This window comes from Herpailurus yagouaroundi, unplaced genomic scaffold (assembly GCF_014898765.1).
Source record: "Herpailurus yagouaroundi ecotype Mexico unplaced genomic scaffold, PumYag 28, whole genome shotgun sequence".
NCBI lineage: Eukaryota > Metazoa > Chordata > Mammalia > Carnivora > Felidae > Herpailurus > Herpailurus yagouaroundi.
This window is the reverse complement of record NW_024412376.1, coordinates 20524999-20542719: the sequence shown is the minus strand read 5'-3', so window position 1 is coordinate 20542719 and position 17721 is coordinate 20524999. Positions and strand designations below refer to the sequence as shown.

Below are 17721 nucleotides of genomic sequence, written 5' to 3'. Positions count from 1 at the left end.
AGTTCTTTTTTTTTAATTTATTTTTTATTTTTTAAATTTCTATTGAGAACAGAGAGAGGCTGGAGGAGTAGAGTGAGGGAGACAGAGGATCTGAAGTAGGCTCTGCATTGACAGCAGAGACCCTGATGTGGGGCTTGAACTCACGAACCCTGAGATCATAACCTGAGCCACCCAGGCACCCCTAAAGATTTAGTTCTTAATGTTCTGGAGGCTGGAAGTCCAAGATTAAGGGAGGGGAAGATCAGTGTCTGGTGGGAGTCTGCATTCTGGTTCATAGACAGCTGTCCTCTTGCTGTGTCCTTCCATGGCAGAAGGGATGAGGGAGTTCTGTGGAGTTTTTTTTTTTTTTTTTTTTTTTTTTTTTGTGAGAGCACAAGTGGGGATGGAGCAGAGAGAGAGGGACAGATGATCTGAAATGGGCTCTGTGCTGACACCAGCAAGCCTGATGGTGGGGCTTGAACTCACAACCCGTGAGATCATGACCCGAGCCAAAGTCAGACGCTCAAATGACTAAGCCACCCAGGTGCTCCTATGGGGTCTTCTTTATAAGGGCACCAATGCCATTCATAAGAGTGTCATGCTTCATGACCTAATACCCTACCAAAGGCCCCACCTCCAAAAACCATCACATTGGGGATTAGGATTTCAACACAGGAATTTTGGATGGACACAAATATTCAGTCTGTTGGAAGCATAGCATATTAATGTTTTATTCTTGTGTTATAAACAGAATGTCTTCCATTTTTTTGCTTCAGATTAAGAAAAGCACTTATAGATCATCCAGCTTTCTGCTTTTTTAATCACACTGTAAATCTATCATTGACTCCAAATGATTGGGAGTAAACTGTCTGATTAATAAAGTAGTCTCATTATCCAGAGTTAGTGAGCTTGTATGAAACATAGCAATTTCCAATTTCAAAGGACTCACAGACAGTAAAGTGTATTTAACTCAGTCATCTACAACTCATTGTGGAATGAATAGTTAACATGATAAAAGAATAATACATATATATTTTTAATTTGGGGTTAAACTTTTTTTTTCAAGATCTGGCAGGGTTTCAGAAGTATCATCAATCACAGTAATTATTGTGATGACCAAAAAATTAGGAACATTATAATCAGCATATTAAAAAAATTAATGATCACAGATGCTCCACATCAGCTGTCATTTTTCGTATTTCCTACAAATAGAATGTATTTAAATCCTCTGCAATTTTTGAAGGTGTTAACACTTTCAAATCTCTTCTTCAGATGAAGACATTTCTACAAATACGATGCCAAGTCATAATTTGTGTAATGTTTCAGTTTTAAAATAATTTCAAACATAACCGGCATTGAAATTTACTTCTTTTATGTTAAACTGATAAGTGTCTACTTCATGGTAGATGCTTTTTTTCATGGACTCTATTTGTTCTGTAATACAGCATTTTACTTCAAGCATAGTAACTTCGTCCTCTGGCAGAACAGCTGAGGTAATGCCAACAGGGAGGAGCGTGGGAAACATCACCCAACAATAGGGACCCTCTGTAGAGCTAAGACAGAGAGTCCTACCTCTTTGTCCAGACACACTTGTCATTTTTGCCTTTGGTGTAAAAACCTTGATGGTTAGAATTAGGAATCTTCTTGGGGCACGTGGGTGGCTCAGTTGGTTAAGTGTTCAACTCTTGGTTTCGGCTCAGGTCATGATCTCCCAGTTTCATGGGTTTGAGACTGGCATCTGGCTCTGTGCTGTCAGCTTGGGATTCTGTGCTTGGGATTCTCTCTCTCTTTTCTCTCTCTCTGCCCCTCCCCCACTCTCGCGGTCTCTGTGTCTCTCAAATAAACTTAAAAATAAATAAATAAAATCCTAGTTAAAAAAAAAAAGGACTTTTCTTAAAGCTTTGGGGAACTTTGTTCACCTTGCCATATGCCTAAGTGGAAGAAGTGTGTGACATCAGTAGACATAATAATCAATCAGACCTAAAACCAGAGGTGCCAATTGCTTCAGGGGTCTCTATTAACACATCAGCTTCATAAGAATCATGGAGAACTTCAGGAAGTAGATGTTATAGAGCATCTGCATTGAACAAAAAGTCCTCTAATTTTGCTAGAGTGATTTTTTTTTTTTTTTTTGCATAATTTACTGGGACTCCTATTCCATAATGAATCTTAAAACATGAATAATTGTAAGAAAACCCACTCCACTGGTAGAGATTTGCTTTTTGAAAATAACGTATATATACACTTCTTTCAGTTGTTCTAATAGTCTTTCAAAAGTGTACTAATATAATGAGGCAATTCATCTGCTGGTTGATTTGCTTTTTTTCTCGCTGCTGAACCACCCTTTATTCAGTGAGCTGTAGCCTTAGGACATCTCAGGGGCTGGGAAGGCGAGCGCACCTGATTCACCTGAAATCTGCCTCTAACACCCCCCCACTGGCAGAAACCATTCACTCAAAAGGGTGTGTGCCACATGGCATGTTAATTAGCCATATCAGGAGCATCCTGCATTTTTGCAATCCTTTTAAATGAATACATTTACAATTTTAGTTTTGTGTTGACACTAAAAAGACAATTTTATTGTGGCAGGACTAACTCACACTTTTGGCTTCAGGGAGCTCAAGGACCAGTGTGGTAGCACTTTTAAAATTCTTGCCTCAGTGCTTAAGACCCAGCCACGATGGAATATGCTGCTACATAAGGAACGAGTTCCCTGTTTGTCAGAGATTTTCAAGCAGAGCTGAACTACTACATGTAGGCACATTGTAGAAGATATGTAAATTAGATTAACTTCACATTGATTTTCCAACTCTGTGACTGTAGGCTTCTTTGAAAATCATGCAGATTAATATTAATCCGTATACAGCTCTTTTGATTAAGGCCCGTGCAGAACATGGCATTCCAAAACCTGCAAAAAAAAATTTAGCAACTATTTGTTCTGGTTCTGAAAATAGGCGTCAGTCAAAATTACCTGGTTAGCATGAAACTTTCCTATTTTCTCTTTCATAATGATATGATTGTTAATTTTTCCATTAATGCCAGCATAATACTCAGTCTGGTTTTTTGTTTTTTGTTTTGCTTGGGAGAACCTGTGGTTACATGTATAATTACATGTATAATTTATTGGAAAACTCAGTTATTTTGTCTCTTTAGTCTGCAGTAAATTAGTTTCTGCCCTTTTTGTCTTGCTTTCCTATTTGGTAGTCCCATCTGGTTTTGCTTACGTGTCCCATATCTCATCTGAGAGGAATTCAGTTTTTGAAGCTGATTGTCAAAGGGACCTACTTAGCATTTTTTGAATTTGGCTTGGATTTGGTATTGTCTACGCAGATCTGTTACTTATACCTTCTGTGGAATGTTCTGGGTATGTGAGTTTCCTGGGTTTTTTGGATTTTCCAGAGTATGCTTTATATTACATGTTAAAAATCATTTCCTGAAACAGATAAAAATACATTGCTATGAAGTTTGTTAGGATGGAGTTAAGGTTTCTGAATTTGGATAAAGTTTGTAGTTAAAAAAAAAATTATTTGCGGGGCACCTGGGTGGCTCAGTCAGTTAAACGTCCGACTTCAACTCAGGTCACGATCTCGCGGTCCGTGAGTTCGAGCCCCGCGTCGGGCTCTGGGCTGATGGCTCAGAGCCTGGAGCCTGCTTCCGATTCTGTGTCTCCCTCTCTCTCTGCCCCTCCCCCGTTCATGCTCTGTCTCTCTCTGTCTCAAGAATGAATAGACGTTAAAAAAAAAATTATTTGATTTTTCCTTTTCTCCCAAGATACGTCATGGATGCAAAAGGTAGGGAAAAGAATTGGTTGGGAATGCAAGCTGGTGCAGCCACTCTGGAAAACAGTATGGAAGTTCCTCAAAAAACTAAAAATAGAACTACCCTGCAACCCAGCAATTGCACTACTAGGCATTTATCCAAGGGACACAGGTGTGCTGTTTCTTATGGACACATGCACCCCCCCATGTTTATAGCAGCACTATCAACAGTAGCCAAAGTATGGAAAGAGCCCAAATGTCCATCAATGGATGAATGTATATAGAAGATGTGGTGTATATATATAATAGAGTATTACTCAGCAATCAAAAAGAATGAAACCTTGCAATTTGCAACTACGTGGATGGAACTGGAGGGTATTATGCTAAGTGAAATTAGAGAAAGATAAAAATCATATGACTTCACTCATATGAGGACTTTAAGAGACAAAACAGATGAACCTAAGGGAAGGGAAACAAAAATAATATAAAAACAGAGAGGGGGACAAAAACAGAAGAGACTCATAAATATGGAGAACAAACTGAGGGTTACTAGAGGGGTTGTGGGAGGGGGGATGGGCTAAATGGGTAAGGGGCACTAAGGAATCTACTCCTGAAATCATTATTGCGCTATATGCTAACTAATTTGGATGTAAATTTAAAAAAATAAAACAAGTTAAAATAAAAACAAAGAAAAAAAAAAGAATGAGTAACGGATTTCCTATCATTGGAAAGAATAAATCACATGCCACAATCACATGCCCTTCAGGTGGGACATGACACAAAATCCACACTCCTGCGCAAATCCTTTATTAAAGCAATGATCAAAACACAGGATGGAGCACATGGTGTTTTGTTTTGCTACTATAACATCAACTTAAATGCCATTTGTTTATATCTTTAAATTATTTTTAAAAAGTGAACATTTATAGTTCACAAATCCACCAGTTTGACATTTCTGCCCAGATAAAGTTTTTCATCTTATTTTCCAATTTTAACAAAGGACATCCAGAACTAGAGATATAGCAAGCCAAACATAAGTGCAAGCAAACATCTTCTTTGACTCTAACTCACTGTAAGCAGCTCTATGGTGTCTGACAGATACATCTGAAGGCTTTTATTACTGGTTAAATAAAATCAATTTATGCCAGAATATTCTTAGAACTATTTGTTTTCTATTTTTACATTCTCTGAGAGCTTCAATTTTGATTGTGGTATTCTAAATATTAGCCCCCTTCAAAATGGTATCTCTAAACTATCTCAAAGATCATTACCACCCTCATATGATATTTTCTTGTATAACAGACATGCACTCAGTCCTTTGGAAAACGTATTAAACAATTGTTTTGATTTCCAATCCCCCACCATTGATTTGTTTAATCCAGACCTGATTAATCACTGTAGAAACCCTAAAAAAGTCATTAGGAAAATGAATTTTGTTATCTACTGAGGGATTTTTAAATGAATAGGTGAATGTAAAAATGGCTAGTGTCTTGAAGATGTCAGGTGCTCAAAAGATGTGTGTGAACATACAATGAGATTTGGTAGGTTTAAAGAGTACCAGTAAATTAGCTTAAAAAGCAAGAGTAGAAACAGGGATTATAATCTTAACGGAATGCCAAAAGGATCTGTGAAATAGGTACAGAACAGTAGCTGAACTGTGCCGAATATAAAATACAGTATCTGAAAGATAAGTTAAATGCTCATTTTCTTACCAAATGAAACACTGACAGGAAATCCCCTGTTAACAGAACCTCAGGGGCTGCCATTTAAGAGTTAGCACTGATAACAACACTGGATTTCAATCTACGAATAAAAGGTGGCTGATTTGCCTCTCCCAAACTGTTTCTCCAATGGCTGGGATGGGTGTTTTTGCAGGTAAGCAGATCTGTGTTGGCTGCACTACACTGAGAGAGTGCTTGTTCAAAACATGCAAATATTCTTGTGCCTTACATTTACTTCGTGTGCTAAAGAGCTGAGCAGACCCTAGATCACCAATAAATAACAATCTAAGCATTAGACTTAAAACATGTCAGCAGTCCACTAAATAATTTACATAGCCAGAGTTCAATTCAGTCTTCTCATCAAATTGCTTTCTTATCTCACATTTGCCCTTCAAAGGCAAGCTTGAACAACACAGACTTCTACAGTTAAAAATGAAACAAACAATAAAAAAGATAAAGATAGGAAGGAGATTCCAGAATCCATTGTGTGGGATGTCAAGACCTTTTAGCCTTAGTTTTGAAAAAAGGAATGCTCATAAACATCTGAGACAACTCATTCTGGATGTAATGGCACCATAATGCTTGGGATGGGTGGGAACATTCAGCTATTTTTAGAGCAATTTCTATACGTTATACATCACATTTGGTTCCTAGAGATTTTAGTCAAGTATTAGTATTTCTTTTTGCTGAGTATGATATACAAAAAGATGAGAACAGTAGATGTGCCCTAAAGATATGAAAATATAATATATAAAACAAAACCATTATAAATTACATAGATTTTCAGTATAAAATTGTGTTTTTTTCCATTTAGAATAAATACCATCCAAGTTTACAGATCATCTAAGTGAATTAAATATGCACACGTATCTGAATCATTTTCAGAATTTCAAGGAAAGAAGTTGCTAGAGATATGACTCAGAAACCAGAGACTGATGTTGAGAATGACTACATAAGACCCAAAGGACATAGCTTGGGATTTAGCGTTAAGCTTTTAAAACTGCCCCAAACAGCCTGACGCTCATGCGTGCACACAAGGACACACACATACAGCCATACGTCTATGAATTTCTATGAAGCTGAGCAGTTTATCTTTGAAAAATCAGCTGAAAGTCACAGGTCTTCTACATTTTATATTCTAGAAGGAGAGAGCCTTTCTCATTTCACGAAGAAGATGTAGGATGGATAGAAAGAGTGTAGAATTTCTGGAAGGAGAAATCTCCATTGTAAACCAACCTCCTTTTAGGTTGGCTATGATTCTATCAAGAGCTTTTTGATGCCCTAAGAGGGGAAAAGTTTGGAAAAATCTATATAATAATAATAATAATAATAATAATAATCTCCCCAGTCTTAAGAAGCTAAGACCAATCTGGAACATTCTTTGGTCATAAATTCCTGCTCCTGCTTCATTAAAAATCTGCTGATTTTAAAGTTTTTATTTCTTATCAATGTCTAGATAGAACTGATGCCTTTCCATGTGGAAATCTGCACATGGGTTTGGGTGGAATAACTGAACACAATGCAAAAAAGTTCACACAATATCACAAAATGAGCTTAAATTTGTTTGTTGTTGTTTTGGGCATATAGATCCGTAGTAAGAATTTGCTGGCCTCCATAGCAAGTGGAAAATGTTTATATTCTTAGAGTTGGAGATAAAGGTGTTCTGCAACCCAAATACATAAAATCCTAATCCAGAGAGCCCACATAGGAGTCATGCTTTCTCTTGACTGCTGTACTACTAGTTGCTTTATGTGACCCCGGGGGGCCCCCTCCCCGCCAAGACCCTTCTAACTAGATGCCAGCAGTTCATTCCTGGACAAGTTTGTCTAACCAAACTCCATGTCTTGTTAGATTGCCTTCCACACTGGTTGTCTACGAATAAAGAAGCCTGTCAGGCTACCCCTAAAGCCAAACCCACTGCCCTCAGCTGCATAGCCAAACACATTTGTTGTAAAATTTTGGACAGCAAAAAGCATCCAATCTCCTGTACCCATTTTGGCTCCCAATGTTGTTTGTCTCTTGCAGCAGGGACCTATCTTGGGAGATTACAAACTCTGTAAAACAATACATGTCTGAGCTAGAAGGGACCTTGTGACTCATCAAGCACAACCCCCATATTCTTCAGATGGAAAAGATTAAGCCCCAGAGAAGGGAAGGGAGTTGTTCGAGATCACTTACTAGATAGTGACAGAGTGAGGACTAAACATCTGGGTCTGCTCCCTCAGTACCAACGTGGCCCATGTAACCTTCAACATCACGACCCCATCACTTGATGTGGCCATGACCCCTACAACAACTTTAAGGTTACTCCCCCTGCTTCTAAGTGACAATGAAATACCACTCATTCTCACTATGGTTAAATTTAAACTATAGAAGTGGTCCTAATGATGTTTTGGGAGAGAAGATCCACAACTTGCTTAAAATGCTATGATTATTTAAAACTGATCCTCCTTGAGTAAGGCAGCATAAAAAATGTTAGCTGAACCCAGAGATGAAAGTGAAAATCTGTTCACTGGAAAGACAGCAAGCACGATGATATTGATGTGGTTCTGTGAGAGAGACCATTTAAATGGTGCTCAGAGCCTATCTAGTCTGCCCCCTCTGACAGATAAGGAAGCTGAGACCCATACCTGATCAAAGCCAGGCAGCTAGTTATTGGCACAGTCAGGTAAGGTGTTGACCTTTGCATAGACTGACTTTTTCTCCTTTCCATAACATCATTCAGCCTCACATATTACTGCTTTCTTGTGAGACTAAAAACCAATTCAATAATTTGGCGTGAAATTTGATGACACAGTTCCCTAGGTCATTACTCCAACCTTTCACTTTCCCTTTCAAGACCAACAAGTTAGCTACGTGGTTCACAAAGCGGACCTGGTTACACAACTTCACAGATCTTTATTTTGCTGCCCTGAATTAAGTGTTTGAGTCACTCGATGGCATATGGCCCTTCAAGCCCTTCTGGGAAGTCAATATTCTACAACCTACAGGGATTCATCATATGCTGCTGTCTTCAGAAGCAATACATTTTCCAGATAATCAGTTTTTGTTTGTAAGATGATGTTACTTATACGTAGAGAGCAGGTTTCATGGGTAATACAGGTATATTCGACCTTTTATAATTTCCTTCCACCAAAAGGCTCTCAGAATCAGACAGGTAAACACATTTGTTTTTGGCTAATAAAGTGCTATTCCTGGGCAAAATTTTTCTCAGTTTCACAATAGCAGCTTCGTTGGAAACAAAAAAAGTGATGTATGAAGATAGGCCTGGGTAGTGACAAAAATAATGAGCCTAGTAACTACTCGGGAACATTACAGGTGACTTGTAGGTATCAGCCCTGGCACCAGTGACTGATACCAAAGCCTCTGAGGTAAGTATTCTAGGGGGAAAATAAGGACAAAGTGGCAAAGAGGACCAAACTGGAAAGAGCAATTAGTATTAATGTAACAACAACTACTCCATTATAAAGGAACAGTGAAAGGAATAAAACTGAGAAGAAAGTGCAACAAACCCATGTACGTGCATTTGCTATTGTAGCAGACCTATAATTTTTTTTAAAGGAAAAGCAATGCGGTGTGCATTGGACAGGGCTCTTGAACTCAGAATATCTTATAGTAATATTCTCTTTGACAAAAGGGCATCACCCATTAAGGTTATTTGGCAGAGAAGAGCCTCTAAAATTCGTATCGCATGGACAGACACCTTCCGTCCAGTATGACCAATTCTGCACCCTGATGTTTCTCACATCCTTTACTGTGGGGGAAATTCCAGTCATGTCATAAACTGCACTCAGGTGTTTCCCCTTTTAAAATGGCGTCACTCCTACCTAAGGGATGAGAGTCTCCTGGTAAGGCTTAGCGGCGAGTGCGTACTACATCTGCACTACAAGGAGCAGCCCCTGATTTTCTTGATATGCATAGCTTTTCATGGTTGATATTAGACATGGCTTTCATAAATAATGCAGGTGTTTCTGTCCTGTGCCACTGCTGGCTCTGAAGTTTCCAGGTGAGCTGGTGGCAGGACTCTATCTAATACCTCGATAGGCGTTGACTCTTCAGACGTTAGCTCTGTGGATGTTACATCTGTGGAAGGCTCTGCAGTTTCCGGGGAATGGTCGGCTGACGGTTCTGTCTCCTCTTCATCTTTGACCTCAAATTGCACACCGTCTTGGTCATCCACGTGATCTTTTTTGGACTGTGGGTGCACAGACACCTTGATGGCAATTTGCTGAGGCTGCTCGTGCAGCGATGAGGCATCCGAGTCAGCAGTGGGGGAGTCACTTCTCTTCAGGGAGTTTGGGATTGTGTAAACCTCATCCCTGTCTGAGGCCTCCTGGCCTTCTGGAGTGTGCCGCACAAAATTCTGCCCCTGCTCCTCAAGCCCGACCACCTCCATGATTTCCTCCATGATGGTCCTACAGTTCATAATGAGGGGAGGCAGAGGCACACTCCTGGCAAGCTCTTCGATATAGCGTGCAAACTCCATGGTTTTGAACTGGGTGACTTTGGCAAGCTCTAGAGTTTTGGCTGAGGTGATGATGGGGATCCGCTTGGCAATCTCAAATGCCTTTTGCAGCTTCTCTGCGCCTTCTGTCCTAAAGAACTCATTGATGGCTTTCTCGGTCTTCTTCAGGTGACTGCTCATCATGCACAGGCGGGTGATATTGAGGACCATGACAATGGTGAAGGCCACAAGGCAGACGACCATGTAGTAGACGCCCATGTCTCCAGAGGTAAAGATGACTCTCAGGGTCACCGTGTTGTTCACAGTGCCATGGATGTTAGAAGCAACACATGTGTATTTACCTCGGTCTGAAAAAGACACCTTGGTGATGTTCAGGAGGCCGCTGTCATGCATCTGCCATTTTCCTGTGGGAAGGAAGGGGGGAAAATTCAACCAAGGACACACAGGTCATATTAAAGTGTCTACAAACTCTCACATTACTAAAAACATCTACTGCCGCCACTGCTACTACTACTACTGATACCGACAGTGAACAATTACTACGTGCCAGCCAGTGACACAGTGACGTGTGTTAATGCTTTTCATCTCCACAACGACTCTGTGAGGTTGGTACTCATACTGGCTCCATTTCACAGGATGAAGAAACTAAGGCACGGTTAGATAAGCCCACCTTCCCAAGGTCACCAGTTTGGAAGAAGTGGGAGAGCAGATGAACTCAGGGTCGAAAGGCTATACTCTGAACCCCCAAGCCATGCTATGTAATTCTACAGCCTCGTGAAAAGTAGGAAAAATAAACAATCTGGAAAATACCGTGCTCTTATTAAAGAATTCCTTAAACATAGCATCTGGTTTTCTAACCTGCCCACGAGCATGACGCTATTGAATATATATGTTCATTGAGGGAGTTTAATGCTTCTAAGAATATAAAGTATTTTAGGATCAACATAAAGTCTGGAGTAAGCCAATTAAATTATAATTGTTTACCTGGGTTTCTCATATTTGAGGTTGAAGTTATCCTTGTATGACCTCAGTTAATTCAAGCATAACATGTCATTAATTTTGAGAATTTATGATGAATTGTTTATAGTACTTAAAAGTTACAAGCTAACAATGTGAACATTCAGAGGCTGGGTATGAATTAATACCAATTTAATGTTTTAGCCTTGCAAATAAATTATAGACCCATCAAGTCGAAAATAAGCCTCACATAATGGAGAATGCATGTTGATAAGTGCAGTTCTATTTCCTTCTCTGGCCTGGAAAGGAGCTAGTGTTGCCCCAGGGATGAAGTTCTGAATCAGGGGAAACTCTTTCATTGGGATTCATTCTTTGTCTGCCTCTGTACCCACAGATCATTAGAGGTTTGGCTTCTAGGTCCTGGGTCTGAGGCTTTCTGAAAGCCTACCTATACTGTCCTATAGAGATGGAAGGGTCCAGGACAGTTCTCTTGGGAGCTCTGAGGAGCAGACAGGGAGATATTTCTCCATAAAAGCACTCCGGCTCCACAAGCCAACTAGAGGAGCCTCTCCTGAGAGATGGAGCAGTTCAACATGTAGTTTTCCTTTTAAGTACCTATTATCGAATTGTATTTTCACTTGTTTCTTCTCCTTCTGGCAGTGACTTCTAATTCTATTTAAAAATCTGATATTTCCCAAAAGCAACAAGCAACTTGTTCCCCTCCTCCCCCCCTTTTAAACTTGTGAACATGTAAGTGACTACAGTCTCAGGGCACTATGGACTGAAGCAAGAGAGGGCCTTCTTCATTCCAGCATCTTCTACTCCTAGGAACATCCTTAAGGAAGCTAGGGTGGAGCCGTGAGGTGCCTTCTGGGGACCTGCGGCCCCTTCTACCTGCTAGGCACGCTGGATCTGGCAGGATGCCTCTTGTAGGTGCTGTCCTATTACTCTTTCTGAAAGAACATCTGTGAAGAGTGGCTCCTAGTGTCCCTGAGTAACCCTTTTCTAACAATTCGGCCAGTATCTTTTCCCCAAGAGTAGAAAACACTGGTTTGGAAAATCTAGTGAATTTTTGGTTTCTTGTGAATGTGTGTCAACCGACAAACCTAAGCACCCAGTCTGTGAAATCTTCTCTCGTTTAGATTGGGCAGGCCTTCCACTCCCTTCATTCCCCGAACGTGGATTTTGATACTTCGGCTGCAGGTTTGTCCAAATGTAGAAATAATCTGGGGCAAGGGAATCAATGTATTATCAATTTATATTTTTAACATGTGCATGTTTCATAAAGGTGGACTACAGCGGGCATAGGCAAACTCGAGTTGACTGGAAACTTATTACGGATATGGAAGGTATTTGGTTCCAGAAAATTACAGACTATACTTGTAGGAGTTTCTCAAATTTACCTTCTTTCTTTTGTTGGAAAATATAACAGGAACTAGGATGGAAGAAGGTGAGGTGAGGTTATTTATATGGGGAGTGGTAAGGGTCAAATTGTTCAACTCCTAACCTCCCATGGCCATTCCTTTTATGGAGGAATTACCTCCAAAGTAGTCTGAACCTGGGAGTAGCAGGAGAGCAGAAAAGACCACTAAACTAAGAAGGCAGGTATCTGATGGTATTATGAACAGCTTCTCTTCACACCTAAATAATAATTTTAGTGATCACTGTATTCTGTTATGGGTCACAAAGCAAGTCTTTGGTAGCCAACAGACACACACGTATGTGCGCGCACACACACACACACACACACACACCCCTTCCAAAGACTATAATGTCACAGGAGCTAAGGTTATCACCTCAAAGGTGATGTAAGTCTATATCACTTCTTTTTTAAAGGCTGATACTAAGACTCTACATATTTCCTCTCAGTCTCAGCTTGACCGCTGGTTAGTGAAAAATAAAGATTTCTGTGTGTTCTACCACCAGATGCAGCCCTGAAAACAATGAAGATGGCATAGATTGCACTTTGTGGTCCTCCCACATCAGCTCTGCACCCAGGCTCACGAAGAATTTCCATATAAAACCCATCCAGCTGGGATCATCTTGAGAACGTTTTCTGTCTTGCACGTTACCATTCGCCTCAGTCTACAAATATCTTGCCCTGAGACTCATTCTGGAAGGGTCCTGGCTTTAGCTTTAACTTTACTTAAGAAAACAAGAACACCCACAATGACTGTCATAGGAAACCATCAGTGCTCTTCATGAAGTGCGTATACAGTGCTGCTCTCGTGTATTTTAGATGGTAACTGGGCATGTCAAAGTTGTGCTGAATTTTCACTAAGCCGCATCACTTTAGCACAGATAAAAACCTAAAATGTCGGCAGCTGATGCCGAGTCAGATCTACATGCAACGATTCTGGAGGAAATAAAGAGGCGGATGTTAAACCGTGACTTTCTGAATATATTACCAAAGATTACGTGTAAAACATTTCCCTAATGCCCTTGACAGTTATTCACTAATACATGCCCTGTGCCTTGCTCAGATTGTAACCCTTTGAAAGCCCTTCCTCCACCTCCCGTCATCCACTCTGGTCCTGTAAGGTGACCCTCACCTGAAGGCTTCACCCTAAAATACTGACACATGCAGTAGGAGAAGGGCTGCTAGAGTTTGCCCAGGAATCTGTCACAGTCTCCCCGAGAAACTCCAGGCACAAGAATCGCACATGAAAACCTCCCACGTGGGAGCAGAAGTAGTGTGGTGACAGTCTCTCCTTTGCAAAGAGAAAAGCTAACAGATGTTATTTCTTAGCTGTACTGCAGTGTGTATTTTATGCTGCGCACACACACACACACACACACACACACACACAAAAGCTGACATTTTTAGAAGGGCAGTGATCTTTTTTTAATCTTGTTCAAGCGTTTAGTCAACAAACATTATTGAGTAAATTGCGTTTGCAGCAGGTTCCACGCTCGACTGTACGAATACAAAGATGAGTTAGACAGGATCCCCGACTGAGAAAACCATCCGGCCCAAGGAGGGACGCAGACGGCAACAAAGGACCGTGGCTCACTTGGCAAAGTGCCGGCCCAGGGCAGTGGGGTGGGAGCACCAGCTTCTTGGAGAGGCTTGGGGAACCGGGCCAGGATGAGGGCGGGCTGGGTGGTGCAGGTGGCATAGGAGCAATAGTGGGAACCCAGGCTGTGCTGCTGCAGCTGACAAACTACGTCCAAAACCAAGAAGGGCTAGGGTGGCGACAGGGCCGGAGAGGAATGCAGGGCCAGAATGTTCAAGAGCTTTGTATTTATCCTGTGGGGGAACAGGAACCCCTCACCCTACAGGACTTCCCCCTGACAAACAGGCCTTATTTCATTTCTTACAGCTGCCATAGGACCTTCCCACAGGTTTCCTTTCTGCCTGGAAAGCTCTCCTCCCTCCCGCCTCCAAGCCTTGCCTCACCCCTTCTCAGCCCAGTTCAGACACCACCTTGCTGTCACCTCGCTACCTGAGAAACCTTCTCTGACCCCTGACTAAACCAGTGAAGAAAATCAGAAAGTCCAGAAGCAGATGCCGGTAAGCATGGGGATTTTAAAAATAAGGAAGATATTTTAAATCAGCAGGGAAAGAATACTGAGATAACTGACCATTCATTTAAAAGAAAAATGAAAATGAAGTTATGTTCCTATTTGATGTGATACATAAAAATAAATTCCAAGTATTCTGAAGATCTAAATGTAAATTAAAAGTATAAAATTAGGGTGCTTGGATGGCTCACTTGGTGAAGTGTCAGACTCTTGATATTGGCTCAGGTCATGATCTCACAGTTCCTGTTTGGGATTCTCTCTCTCTGCCCCTCCCCTGCTTACATGCTCTCTCTCTCAAGATAAATAAACATTAAAAAATATTTTTAAAAAGTATAAAGTTAATAGAGGATATAAAAACATTTTTACAAACTAGGGATACGAAGTCTTTTTAGGCATTTCAAGAATCCCAGAAACTATAAAGGAAAACAATAATAGATTAGATTTCTCCACAATTAAAATTTTTACACTATAAAATATGTCATACTAAGTAAAAGTAAAAGCAAATGACAGAGTGGGATAAAATTATGAATATTTGACAGACAAATGCTTACTAGGTATAAAATAAAAAAAAAACTCCTATAAATCAAGACAAATAAAAGAAAAAATGGGGAAAGGATATGAATGGATAAATCACAGAGAAAAAGAAATATGAATAGTGTCTAACTATAAAAAACATAACTTTTTTAAGAGTTTATTTTTGAGAGAGAGAGAGACAGTGTGAGCAGGGGAGGAGTAGAGGGAGGGAGACAGAGAATCCCAAGCAGGCTCTGTGTTGTCAGCATAGAGCCTGACTCAGGGCTTGAACTCACGAACCATGAGATCATGACCTGAGCCAAAGTCAGATGCTTATCTGACTGAGCTGCTCAGGCGCCCCCCAAAACATAACTTGCAACCTTTCAGAGTGCCAGAAAAAGAGGGAAGACACTGATTATATATTATGTTGCTGAGAGAACAGGGTAAGGGATGCTTACACACGTGGCAGTGGGGAGTCAGGTTGGTAAAACCTTTGGAAGGTTGATATGGAGGCATCTGTCAAAATTCAAAATGAATGTAGTCTATGACCTACTTGTAGACTTCTTGAAATTTCTCAAATCAGACAAGCCTAAATTGACTGAAAAAATATTAACGAATATAAGAAAATCAAGGTAATGAGAAAAATCTCCTTTTCAGGATAGTTTTTCTACAGGGACACGGTTCCAGAACTTTCCCCTCCTGCCAACATTCTCTGGGAGAAGCCATAACCTTGGTCCCAAGCCAGGAAGGTGGCTGACCTGGTACCACCATGCTCACTGTGGGGCACACACACATGGAAGAGGAAGTTGCTCCAGACACTACGATGTCATGTCAATAGGACAGTGTCAGGGTCAGGTAGACCCTGTCCAGTAATGAGAGAAGCAGATCAGCAGCCTCATATGTCTACAGTCATATGATGGGAGTCACTGTGGCTCAGTGTGTAGCCAGTGTATGGCACTAGATCAGAACTCTGGCTCATGCAAACGACTTCTGACCACATTACTGCTGTATAGAAATGAACAGCACTGATACATTCTGGAACTAAAGAATCATAAGGAAAGTGAGAACACAACCTACAAAGATACTATAATTACAGCTTCCTTCAAACACCATGTCTACTATAATCCTAAATTTCTCCAGCTTTTCCTGAGGATCATGGAGCATTAGAAATTAAAATTATGCCCAAATACGAAGCTCTTAGAATTTCCCCCAAATTACTTATTCGAAGATAAGGATTTCTTTTTTCTTTGGAGATACCTTTCTGTGAATGTGTAAATAAGCTGATGTATGGTTTGTCTATGTCCCCAGTGAGTGGCATGAAAGATTAAAACTCTGTTCAAAATCCCAGTGAGGTACTTAGGCTCTTGAGCTTTACATACCTATAGTTTTTAAGGAGGAGATTTCAAATGGCCAAAACAAGTAGGTTCTTTTTGTTTTTTTTTTTAAGTGTATTTATTTCTTTTGAGAGAGAGAGTAAGTGAGGGAGGGGCAGAGAGAGAATCCCAAGCAGGCTCAGTGCAGGGTCCAATATGGGACTTGAACCCACGAACCGCGAGATCATGACCTGAGCTGAAATCAAGAGTCAACACTTAACAGACTGAGCCACCCAGGTGCCCCAATACATTATTTTCTTGAAGCCAACTTTAAAAATTTTCATGTCGGTTAAGCGTTCGACTTCTGTGCTGACAGCTCAGAGCCTGGAGCCTGGAGGCTTCAGATTCTGTGTCTCCCTCTCTTTCTGCCCCTACCCTGCTCTCTCTCTCAAAAATAAACAAACATTTTAAAAAATTAAAATAAATTAAAAAATTCATGTGGTAAGAGTTCCAATAAATGTTTAGGTAAACATAAATGAAGTACAAGATTTACCTGAATATCGCATCAATCGAGTCTTCAAATAAGAACTAGATGCACGTGTGTGTAGGTGTCTATAAATGTGGTACTTATCCTCCAATATGTGAAAAACAGACCACTGAAGAGAAAGGATCCATGCCTTTTTACAAAACATAATTGAAAACAAATTTAGCACTGCATGGCTGCACCTGTTACAGGCTTCTGCAGTAGATGATGGCTCCGTGAAGCCACTGCAGACTCTGGTTATAAACACTGCAAGCCGTAAGGGCTCTTATGCACCACTCCCCCAATCCTCCCAAGAGACCTCTTCAGAGGCTACCAGGCCAGCTCTAACAAGCTAGTTCCTACATCATGTGGAGTAAAGGTGGCCTGGGATAATACAGGCTTAGTTCAGCTTTCAGCTCAGGAAGGTGGGGGTGGAAGGCTATGCTGTTCACAGCCTGGAGTTATGCTATGCTTAAAAGTATAAATAATATCTGAAAAGATTACCTACTGTCTTTTCACTTCCTGGCAAAGGAAACATATGACCCTCTAGCTAACTGGATCTGGTGATCTTAATTTTTAGTGCCAAGTAATTCCACGCAGGCTAGCAAGTCTTTTCTGAGAACAGCTACAGGTGGTTTTCCAAGACAAGGGCACCCTACGCTGGGTTCATATAAATGACTTCCATTTTGGGAATTTCAGCTGTCATCCTTATCTGAGGTGGATCCAGAAGGGTCTTTTCACAGCTAAGACTATAGCACTCTGAGTTCATATCCCAAATGGAGCATAACTCATCCAAGAAAAACTATAAATGGTGGTTAGTTATCAGGTTGGCCCTTGACATGGATCAATTTGGAAAATGAGCCATAATAACTTAAACTACTTTTATGAAAGAATACATAATGGGTTCAAACAACTGACCTCAAGATCTACTTTGGAATGATTCTTTAGTTAGCAGAGGAGTGCTTCT

At 40.6% G+C, this 17721-nt stretch overlaps 1 protein-coding gene and 2 long non-coding RNA genes across 10 annotated transcripts in view; 2 read left to right on the top strand and 1 right to left on the bottom strand.

Annotated features, from left to right (window-relative positions):
- Positions 1-10175, top strand: part of LOC121027361 (uncharacterized) — a 147263-nt gene extending 137088 nt beyond the window's left edge. The window contains exon 3 of the long non-coding RNA XR_005788680.1: positions 10092-10175. This is a non-coding gene — a long non-coding RNA (uncharacterized LOC121027361). The remainder of the gene's footprint in view (positions 1-10091) is intronic.
- The window catches only part of MFAP3L (microfibril associated protein 3 like), a 136347-nt gene that overhangs the window by 89584 nt on the left and 29042 nt on the right, over positions 1-17721 (bottom strand). For 7 of the 8 annotated variants that reach the window (XM_040470654.1, XM_040470645.1, XM_040470680.1 and 4 more), the window contains exon 3: positions 9495-10327. In XM_040470654.1, the coding sequence (XP_040326588.1) occupies positions 9495-10327 (833 nt within the window). Of the gene's footprint in view, positions 1-2111; positions 2888-9494; positions 10328-17721 lie in introns of those variants that run through there. The other variant, XM_040470697.1, reaches the window with a different exon arrangement.
- LOC121027362 (uncharacterized) lies at positions 12211-16092 on the top strand. The gene is made up of 3 exons (XR_005788681.1): positions 12211-13086; positions 14204-14394; positions 15576-16092. It is a non-coding gene; the product is annotated as an uncharacterized LOC121027362 (long non-coding RNA).